Source organism: Anguilla rostrata, chromosome 10 (genome assembly GCF_018555375.3).
Source record: "Anguilla rostrata isolate EN2019 chromosome 10, ASM1855537v3, whole genome shotgun sequence".
Lineage (NCBI taxonomy): Eukaryota > Metazoa > Chordata > Actinopteri > Anguilliformes > Anguillidae > Anguilla > Anguilla rostrata.
This window is the reverse complement of record NC_057942.1, coordinates 27,185,527-27,197,458: the sequence shown is the minus strand read 5'-3', so window position 1 is coordinate 27,197,458 and position 11,932 is coordinate 27,185,527. Positions and strand designations below refer to the sequence as shown.

Below are 11,932 nucleotides of genomic sequence, written 5' to 3'. Positions count from 1 at the left end.
TAACAGCCAGAGAAAAAAAATAATCTTACCTAAGGAAAGTGCACCCCTACTCAAACAAACAAAAATAAGAATGTAAACGTGAACCATCACGAGAATTTAAAACTGATCTGTTCAGAATTGGTCATTTTATTTGATTCATTTTTTGAGAGTGTTTTATACAGTAATATTTGTTTTAAGACGATTTGAATGTGCTCATGTTTGACTGTGTGTATCAGAAACTGATTTGTTTTTCGTGTTTGTGTGTATCTGCTAGTGATATTTCTGCACGTGTCAGATAGTGGAATATATGTGTGCAATGTATTTTCATCAATTCCCTGCAGGTACAGATTACTCTAGCCAGGCCTATACTCACTCCCCGTACTCCTCCTACAGTGACGCATGGAGGTTTACAAACTCTGCTATTTTGGGTGAGTTTGCCTCAAGCTCTGCTCCAGACATACCCATCGACACGCACAGATGCACATGCAAATATGTACACACACTCTCGATTTGGAAAGTATTCCCAGGGAAAGCCAATACCATAAATGGCAGTCCAGTGCCGTAAACACACTGCTGCTGTAGGTGCAGTACTCACTTCATTTGAGCATTTAGAAGGTATGTTCGTATACATTATATTTAAACAGTTAGATATTTTTTCAAAGGTACAATGGAGACAGAAACCTGAATGGAATCATATATAACAACAATCACCAACTCAGTCTCCAGTACAGATTAAATATGGGTCACACATTTCAGTCACATGTCTAATGTCACAGAAAACAACTCCACCCCCTAGTAACCACTCATCATGGGTGGAGTTCCACTTAGTCCCTGACCCCTCGCAGACAAAGCAGCTATTCTTACTGAACAGCCGCTCTCTAGTGTACAACTTGGGCCCTGTAGTCACTGTGCCCAGTTAAGCCTGTCTCCCAATGTATCTTATTACAGCTGAGTAATGCAGGCACAGGGAAGAACACTTGTGCCTCAATGCACTCATTAACAGACTAACCATTAACTGGCTTAATTCAGCCTTTCCAACAGAAAAGGAATGGAGAATGAGCTGTATGTTATCCATTGTACTGACATAAACTTGTTGACCTTGCAATATGAACAAGGCTTTTCGGTCCCTGTGTGTGGCAATTAATTGTGCTGTTATAGCTGGTTTAAAATGGTTGGACAGTTAATTTAATGATGTTTCTCATGCGTTCCCAAGTCACTTGGACAATCTACAAGCACAGCAGAAAAATAATATGTATTTTAATCTATTTTGTTTTATTATATTTTTTCTAATGAAAATAAAAATTAATAGCTTTTTTGAGATGAATCATATGACTGGAAAATTATTGCAAGAAAATTATCTGCTTTGTGTCTGTGTGTGGACAGGCAGTCTGAGGGTATCTTTTTCACACACTGTACAGCTAATAATTATTGATTATTAAAATATGCATTAGTCATGTCATTATTCAACTAAAATCACTTCTTTAAACACAGAAAGAAAAGCATTGCAAGAGAATCAAACTAAATGAAAAGCTTATTATATGTCTGTTTGTCACCCTCTAAAGGATCACCCTATTACTACAGCTCTGCGTCCCGTACTGCTCCCTCTACCACAACTGCTTATGACCACCTGTAGTTGCCACGGCCCTGGTCCCGGACGAGAATGTTCCGCATCATTTGTGGGAAGAAAATGATGAATCAGAGGTGAAAGGGAGATGCACAGCAGGACAGCAACTCACCAGCACTCAATGAACATTAAATGCAATAGGAAACAGGAGACCCATGAGCAGTTCTGCATCATTGGGGCAAGACAATGAATCATTTCCCCAAAACCTAATACATGTGTCTGAACTCCAGAATTGCAATGGACTCTGGTGGACAAGTTCATTCACCTTACTGAAAATACAGTAATCACATGCTGGAAAGGGCTAGAATAATTATCACAGTTTACTTGTTCATTGTACTGCTGAGCTGTAGACACAGGTATGCCAGAGATAATGCTGGATGGTGTGTCAGTGAGCGTGTTATGTTCTGGGAGCACATTTCCAAAGTTCTTCTGAATATCATGAGTTATGAATATCATGAATATCATATGTTACATCTCAATCCGCTGTTAGTGTCTTGGCAATTGCTAATTGTTTCCCTTCTTAGATACACAAAACGGCAGAATCAGAGTTTGTCATAAATTTCAGCTGGGAAACTGTATCTACAATAATATATATTTTTTCCTTTTAAATATTCAACAAGATTAGACAGAGACAAGCTGCTTGTTTCAGTGCTTAAGTGGCCTGAAGAATTGTGGTTAATCATTGTTTTCACATGCAGTTGCAGCAAATATTCACCAGCAAAAAAAGAAAAAGAAAAAAAAAGCACAATGAATACGACAAACCCCCAAGGAGGGAGTGCCATGGGGGGCCTGGGTGGACTTTCCCAGTCCTACTCCTTGTGATGTAGTGAGGTTTACCCAAGACTGCATGAGATATGTAATGCTTTGAATGATCCTTTATTTTTTTAGCGAGGGGTACAGAGATCTGTATTACTCCAAGCACATCCAAACCATTCAGTTGCTTCTGAAAGTACAGTAGAACCTCAAAAATGAAGACCTCAGAAATTTCAAAGTTCTCAAAAAAAAAATCAAACAATATGAAAATCATTAGAAAATTATTCTTTTCTACATGAGCTTTCTGAAATGCACACGATAATAATAATCAGTCTAGGCTAGAGCTGACAGCTGCTAGCAAAAACACGAGCTTACCTGTTTTGAATTCATAAAATTGAACTCATTAAAGTTAGCACCATAAAGGATAGTGTCTTGATTACAGAGAAATTGAAAGCTACTGACCAAAAAAAAGTGCTAGAAGGATGCATGTGTCAATAGCAAGGTCAAGGCAAGCTAGGTATGTCTCTTCAGTAAATGGAACTGTCCATAAAACATCACATTAAAATGCATGTTTCATTGTAGACAAGAAAGCACTGTTGTTCATTCCAAACTCCCTGATTTCAGGTGGTCCCAAAAAGCAGTTACAGAAGGGAGGTGTGGGCTATTACAGTTTTTGTAATTATTTCTGTTTAATGCTCTTCTTTGCATTAGTGATAATAACAAAGAGAAATTATGTATAATTTGGAGCTTGAAAAGGCATAATTTCTTGCAGTACTTCTGGGTTCATATCCTGTTTGGTTGATTAGTTAGTCCATAATGCTGAGATTCATATCTCTGAGGTTCTACAGTAGTCAGGTAGAGCTGCTGTAAAATTCACATTTTAGCCTTTTTCGTCAAGCTAAAATAAACAGATAAACTCTGTACATGAAAAAGTAACTCTTACTTCTCTATTCAAAGCAAAGGATAATCACAACTAAATTCTGTTGAATTACTGAGAAATCAGAACCAAGGGAGCCCTTGAAAACATCCTGGAGAAGAGCAACATCAACTGATGATCTCCCCATTTTTAGAAAAGAACAACCTTGTGCAGTTTATGTAAGGTATGCAACTGCTCATTAAAAATGAGAGTGTGTGCTGCTGTTGCTGACTGATATTAGATTCTGTTGTAATTTCAATGCTTCACAGTGCTGCAACCAAGCGCCCAAATCCAGGCTACATTTTTAAATCTCACTTCCTGGTCTTGTTGAGAGATGTTACTCACTAGTACCAGTGGCTCCAGTATAGGTGTTTCAGCCACCCATTTCAATGTAAGTCCATAGTAACAATACGGTCAAAATACAAAGTCAATCATTTTTTCCCACAAGCCAATGTAATCACAGTATATGTTTTTTCTTTGTCTAATGTCTCCCCATGTGCCGATTTGTTAAGTTATTGCATTATTTGGACAAGATTGTAATATTTTGTGGAAGTATCAGGTACAGTTTGCGTCACTGCCAAGTCACTGTATCTCACATGCTTAGTGGACGACTGGACTTCATGCCCATGTAAGGGTCCCACTTTTGGCTCCAATTTGTACAACATGGCGGCACCCAGAAACTGCACGTCCAGGGCTTCAAGACTTTTTTCACTAAGCCCATGGAGAGTCAATGGGTGACATCACAGTGACTTGGTCCATATTTTTCCTACAGTCTATGGCTGCAACTTGAGGAAGAACCAAGAATTGACAGTTGCCATTTCCCATATCTTCTCCATCTGTAACACAAAGGTGGCCAGTATCATGCACCAAGTAGATTTATCCCTTTCTTAGGGGCATGTACATAGTGTAGATGAATTTCCGGAGATTGAGAAACAAGTTTATTTATAGGGATGATTTTGCGGTTGGGTGTGGCAGGAATGACAAAATATGCAAGGGAAAAAAAAGGATTTGTTTTTCAAAGAACACATGAACGAGAACTGGAAATTTTTCTTCCTGAGCGGATTTTCCAGATTTGTTGTCATGCTGATATTTTGTAAGGAGCCAGCAAAGAAAGTTTTGTGTTCATGATAATGTTATTGCTGTTGAGAATGTAAATACACTATTTCTAAAGAATTATTTTAATTAAATAAAGCATGACTGGACAAACTGGGTGGTTGTAAAGTGATTTTTAAAAAATCAATTTTGCTCAACTTTATGACATGATTAGCATGATTCCCAATTTTATCAGGCATAAAATGGTTGTCATAGGGTCAATGTTAACAGAGGTGCAATGGTTGTGTATGCACCTGGTCCCTGTTCTTAACTACTGAGCTCTATAATTTTTGAGACAAAAAAGTTTGGGTTTTTTCTTGATTTGAAACTGTACTCCACAATTTTAGATTTATAATCTGACAATCCATATTAAAGTGCAGATTCTCAGCTTTTATTAAAAGCATTTAGAAATTTATATTTCACCATGTAGAAATTATGGTACTTTTTATACACAATCGACCATTTCAGGGCACCATAATGTTTGGGACATATAAATATTATGTAAATGAAAGTACTAATGTTTAGCACTTTGTCACATATCCTTTGCATGCATTGACTGCTTGAAGTCTGTGACTCATAGACATCACAAGGTGCTGTGTATCTTCTCTGGTGATGCGCTACCAGGCTTTCAGCTCCTGCTTGTTTTGGAGCCTAGTTGCCTTACGTTTTCTCTTCAACATATGAAACGCATGTTCATTTGGATTTAGATGAGATCAATGACTTGGCTAGCCAAGAATTATTTCAGTTTTTGGCTTTGTTGCTTTGCCTGCATGTTTGGGATCATTGTCTTGCTGTAGGATGATGCACCATCCAATGAGTTTGGAGGCATTTGGAGGAATGCATAATGTTCTTATTCCATGATTGTCTGTGCACTTGTTTTAAATGTGCAGCTGTACCATGGCAGCAGCTATTAATGCAGCTGTACCATGGCAGGAAGCTGGAAAGCAAGTTCTTCTTTATTTAAAACTTTATTTGATCACTAATGTCACTGGAGAGATTTAGCTCTTTAATTGAAAATGCCATGGCTAAGCAAGTGGATTATAATGATATCATTAGCCAGTTTTTGTGCAACATTACATCAAGTTTGAAAAAGGAATAAGAATTCATTTGCAGCCCATGAACCCATAACTTTGCAGTATTACGAATTGCTCTCCACTGGGTAAGGATGTTTTACAGGGTGAGTTGGTAATGGATAACGGAAAGAAAGTGGCAGCAGTCTGGTGGAAAATTAAAGTGAATTTATTTACAGTGCCTCACACAAAACCCAAGGCAAGGCATAAAGACCCAACTTGTGCTGAATTACCAAGACAAAGCAAAACAAAAAAAAGAGAAGACAGGAAACAAAATGGTAACTTTTACTGCTACTGCACATTCACACGATAGTATCCCCAGCCTCTCAGCAAGCTACTACTCTGGGGAACAACAACCACCATCAAGTAAAGGGAACTGCCAGCTTTTTATATTTGCACTTTCCATAATGCAAGTGTAAATTGAACTGTCATACAATGCCATGCTATCATAGCAAATAAGAAAGGAAACTTATACATATGTTGAATGGTAAATAAATGTATGCTGTGAATTTTCATCTAAAACAATAAAAAACAATTTTGGTAGGGCTTCTCTGAAAAAGAGACATTGGTCTCAGAAGGAACTTGCAGCATAAAGGAAGGTTAAATACATTTTTTTTTAAAGTATAAATGGACATAGTATGAAAACAATGGGTACTATTCTCTTCATGGGGATTTCAAAAAATATAAGCTGCTGAGAAGAAAAGCCAAGGACTTGGAAACATAAAAAGACATTTATTTCCCACTGTTAATTAATATGAGGAAAACTACTACTGAAATTAACATGATTGACAAATCTATGGAAGCTTAGCCCAGCCCCAGGCACCCAGCAAAGAGGCAGACTGATGTCACTTATTCACAGTATTATGCTCCCTGATCTTGCTCCCCTGTCTTGTGCTCCTCAGTGAGTCTGTTTGTGAACTTGGAGGTGGTGCCTGAGTGCATAATGAATTGAAGTGAGGCACACCCGGGCAAACCTTCATTCCAGGCAAAAAAAAACAACAATGCACATTTGCCTGAATGGGAGTGATTGTCGACCTCTTCAGTTCTATCTTCAGCCTCTGTATTTTTATTCTGTGTTCAACTTTATATGTCATCTTTTGTTTGCATGTTTCTTTGCACACAAAGTTTGATCAAAGTAGGTAGCCTACGAAAGACTCATCTTTTTTCCTTTTCTCTGGCCGTGATTGCTACTATGTAAGACCTACGGGGTAGATTTAGTCTTCTGTATGTCCTGCTTTGGCCTGTGTACCGACACCTGCACCCCAACATTCTGCAACATACATTTGTGTGTATGGTGATTTACATTGCACTTCTTTGGTGTTTTGTCATGATAGATGGTGTTTTATGTTTGGATTCTGTGTTATAATAACACTGGGCTTGCTGTATTTGGACTGTAAGTGCTTGACTCAACTGCTCAACTGAAACTTTGGGGCATAACATTCAGGATGAACCAGTGGTGCCGAGGAATAGATTGAGACAAGCCAGTAGTATTACAGAAAAACTGAGCCTGAAGCAGAGGATGACACACAACTGAAGTTGAGCTGGCAGCAGAGCCTGATGGAATGAATGGCAGAGACATGCAGAATGAATTACTGAAAAGAGGTCCAAAACAGGTCAGGGCTGTGGCATTTTCCTGAAGTAAAGGGAAGGTTCTACATAAATGTATCACGGGAAAGTATTGCAGCATTCTTAAAAATGGACTAAAACGGACAAATGTATTCAGGACAAGTTTTTTCTTATGTTGAATTCTGTTATTCTGTCAACATAAGCAGCATCTTTTGAAGAACGGTTTAAGGTTTGGAACCTGATTCACAGTACTATCTAGGAATATAATCACACACAGGAACAAATGCATAACATGTACAGTATGCATGGCACAATCTGCAGGCAGGAATTGCATAATGAACACACTATGCAGTATTAATACAGTACGCACATTAAGGTTGAAAGTACACACTCACCAAACCCACACATAATCACCTGTCATGAGATGAACACAGACAATATTTGGGCTTTCGGATCTAACCTGATCTTTGACCTGAACTCCTGAACTGACCTTTATTTTAGGACCTTGAAGTAGGACCTACTTTCTATAGCAACATACTTTTGAGTAGGCTTGTCACAGTTCTTGTTAACTGTTTTTGTTAATAAACATGTTCTAAAGATGAGCTAAAGAAATGTAGCATACTACTGACATCAAAAAATGATAGTAGTTAGTAGTCTTTACATAAATCATAAACATCACCATAGGTGTACAAGGAGGTAATTGTATAGGATTTGTCAATCAGCGCCTCTTTTTTTTCCATAAGAAAACACAAAAAGGAAATTATGTTTTTAATAGAAGTGGTTTTTTCTCATATTTCAGCCAATATATTTGAAACAGTGCCATCTAGTATATATCGGTAACTACATTCACAAAAGAGCTACACATTCATCCAAATGTTACATTTTTAGTTGATATTCAATCATTCTGAATAATTCATAATCTAGGAATGCAGTATTCTGAAGTCAATATTCCTAAATTTCCAATGGGAGATGTAAGATATTTCATTGATTTTTCAATACTTTATCTTCTAGGAATACATCTGTCTAACAAATATTTTCTATAAACTTTCATTCATCCATTAATATCAGCAACATTACCATCATAGTCATTTTGAATATGCAATGCAGTGTCCTGTAATGCCAACATAATTTTCACTAGTCAGCAATTTAGCAAAAACACAAAAAAGAGGACAGAGCAACGATCCTGAAAACATGCACATCTGTTTAATCTTTTTTATTTTCTGCATCATGTAGTTTTATTTGCAATTATTTCTCCCCTCCTTGCAGTCTCATTATTATCCTGCCTTAACGAGGTTACGCATTGATGGTGCCGCTGTCCACCTGGGCCTGTGAGCTGAGGAACAAGCACATGCCTTGATTGATGGCCCAAGTCCAGGGGAGGCAAGCATTAACTACCCTTATGGCGTTCTGATGGAACAAGAGAGTTTCAAGCAAAGAAGAGAGAAAAGTATTTCCTTGTTCATACAATGGACACAAACACATTGCATTCCAGGCACTGCATAGGTACTGACTGCATAGGTGTGCACACAAGGATTTAAACTCTCATTACAATCAATTTCCTTGTGGTGTCCCCATAGGCACTGGATTAAAACAATCACCTGACTAATCATACAATTAGCGGTCAACAGTGACCCTCATGAAAGCAATTTGTTTTCATAACACAGGGTAAGAAAGGAAAGTAAACATGGACAGAATGTCAAAATAAAAAACGGTGAGTGATAGAATGCAGTACCATCCACCTGGCACACTGCTCACAGACAGATTCAACATATTCTACACAGTTTCCAATTTATCCTTACATGCACACAAAACAACAGTAGATCAACATTTAAAATTATAATGTAAAGTTTATTAATAATTGCTTCAGCAATTGTTTAGCTATCACCAGATAAAGTTAGAGAGCTGTAGCATCTTAAAATCTTACCAGTCTAACCGTATGACGACTGTAAGGGTTAATTTAGTTGGCAAGCTATATCATGGGTAAGTAGGATAAATCAGGCAGAAGTATTATTATTATTAGTAGTAGTAGTAGTAGAAGTAGTATTTATTGTGTTATTGATGTGCTGTTATGACATCATTAGTGATGTATTCTTTTTCATCATACTCTTCTATAATAATACTAATAATAATAATAATAATAATAATAATAGTAATAAGTACTTACTTTGTGGTACATAAAGAAAGTACTTATTAGAAAGTGTAGCCTAGACAGTGCATTCCGAAACATTATGCCAATATAGATTGGAAGATGTATTTGTTTAATGGCAGCTACATGTTTAGACAGTCTAGGTGTGTTCACCATGCATGTAACTGTGATATGGCCGCTTGCTGAAAACGAGTAGTAAAATTGAAGAATTGTTATTTAGAAGGTATATTGCCTCACATTAACAGTAATTTAAACATATGCAAAAGTTAACCACAAGAGAAAGTCAGCTGCCAATGAATGGGCAGAATGTGCACTAGAGGCCTACATGATGAAACAGCTTAAAAAAAAAAAAAGTTAAGTATAAAAAGGTTAAGTATGCTGATAAAAATTATTTTTATCGGGCGAATATTCTAGTTGAAACACATGACATATTGTGAAGCATTTTTGTGGTTAGGGGTGCAGTAGCCAATTTATGAAGTTTTCAAATGTTACCGTGGTGTAGTTTCATAAGATAAAGTAGAACAGTATTCGTCTGCTGCAATGTTATTGTTATAAATTAGCTTGGTGGTTTGCTTGACAGATGACTGTTCATCTGTCCTATTATATGTGGCTCAACATTGAATTTTCATTCCCAATTAATTCTCTATGGGACTTTTTCCCTAAAAAACTTATACTAAATAAACTATTTGGAATTTCAAAAAGCTTTGAACAAGCACACTGCTCTGAACCAAGCTGAATATTATGAAGCTGGAATGGCATGTCTAGCTTAAATGCTGTAGGAGGCATCGTATGCAGAAATTTGGGTGGAAAAAATAACAAATAAGAAGAATAGTAAGTATTCAAAAGAACAGGTAGAGGGTTGCTGAAACAACTACACTAATTTAATAAATCCACTGTTTTATTGTATGGAGACCAGCAACAAAGGGAATCATCTGTCCGCAGGGCATGAAAGAGCATTGAGTAGCTGATAGATGTCATCCACGATTTTATTAATGCATTGCTGAGTGCAAAAATTTCACGAGAAAAACAGGATAACTCTAAATGATGTGCATTTCTCAATGCATGGAATCAATGGAAGGGCAATCCCTTCTCTGAATTACATCTGTAGGATTGTTGGACTTGTTTTTAAGCATTGTCCAATCAGAAAGTTGGACTATACAGGAACACAATCACCAAAGCAATGTTCAGACCTACCAATAAAACTCAGACTTGAGCCATGTACAATGAGATGGGGCAGTTGGTATTCAGGTCCGTTGTGCCATTCCCAGTGCTTCAATTTCTATTCTAGGTTTGTGGACCTGGATATGGACACCTCACCAAGTACTGTTGTGATGTGCAACAAGGGTTTATGGGCACAGCTTGCACTAATTACAACAATAAGAATGAACAACTAAAAAATGCTGCCAGATGTTCAGTGCAGTCCAAACAATAAATATGTTTCAAAACATTCAGAAAAGTTATGAAAAAACTGAGAACATATTACAGCCCTGATGCACTCCAACAAAACTTCCTAAAGAAACCATAGGCTATGTTTTTCAGAATGGTGCATGGGCATGGCTGGTGAATGTTTGTTTAAAAATGTTTTTTTTTTTTGCCACAAATCATTTTATGAGAAAAATACTGGACAAAGCAAAACATGTTCAAGAAGATTATAAAATTTCCATCAATAAGTTTGTTTGACTGCACAATTATGTTGGTCAGAACTAATACATGTAGAAATTTCTAATGATTATTACTTGTTTAATTCAAATGCTAATGATTTCTACATTTTTGTTTTATGTTGATATTACATTTATTACATATTACATTTAATATGCCAAAAATATAGTATTAATTATAAAACTGTGTTTGCTTGGGGTCTAACGGAATTTGTGGACTGGTTGAAAGAAACGTGGCCCTTCTTTCCAGCCGGCACATGGCATGCTGCGAGCTGTCACACTGGCAAAGTGGTATTTTAGGCATCGATATTGACGGGCCTGAGCTGTTTGGTCATTTCGTGTTTGGCTTTTGATCACAAGCAAATATGCGCACTTGACAAAATTCCCTCTGGATTCAACTTGAAATTAAAATTTATAAAGGTAACCTGGTGGGGGCAGTCTTTCTGGACCTTTAAAAAGCATTTGGCACCATTAACATCAATATTCATATCACTAATCAAATTAGACTTTTCTGACGATGATTTGGATCATAGGAATTGCGAGCAATGTGTTATCATTAATAAAAATAGGCTTTCATAGAGATCAAAACAGGAGTTCTGCAGGGCTCCATTCTATACTAAATGATCTCTAAGAATTATGTCAAGGCGTAAGTCTCAGGGTGTGTGTCAATATGTTTCTTGTTCAGGAGATGGCATGGCAGATGCAGTAAATTAACTACATTTAAATGTCAATGGACAATCAAATAATGTTGGACCATCACCTAAATTATAGAATCACATAAAAATGGTAATCAAAAGTAAATTTATATACATTTAGATCTATTATAAACTGTTTTCCATTCCATGCTGCAAATACACTACGTAACCAAAAGTATCTGGACACTCATTTTTTTCATAGTTTGGGCTAGGCCTTTTCCAGTGAAGGCAAATCATAATGCTACAGCATACAATCACATTCTGAAGGATCCTGTACTTCCCCAACAGTTTGGTGAAGGCCCTTTCCTGCTTCAGCATGCCAATGCCCCCGGGCACACAGGGAGGTCAATATAAAAATGGTTTTGTCGAGAACAGTGTGGAAGAACTTGACTGGCTTGCACAGAGCCCTGACTTCAACCCCATCCAATGCCTT

At 37.1% G+C, this 11,932-nt stretch overlaps 1 protein-coding gene across 1 annotated transcript in view; it reads left to right on the top strand.

Annotated features, from left to right (window-relative positions):
- Positions 1-4,469, top strand: part of LOC135233724 (paired box protein Pax-8-like) — a 31,294-nt gene extending 26,825 nt beyond the window's left edge. The window contains exons 11-12 of the mRNA XM_064297522.1: positions 321-407; positions 1,542-4,469. Coding sequence (XP_064153592.1) covers positions 321-407; positions 1,542-1,612 — 158 coding nt within the window. The 3' untranslated portion in view covers positions 1,613-4,469. The remainder of the gene's footprint in view (positions 1-320; positions 408-1,541) is intronic.
- The last annotated feature ends 7,463 nt before the right edge of the window (positions 4,470-11,932 follow it).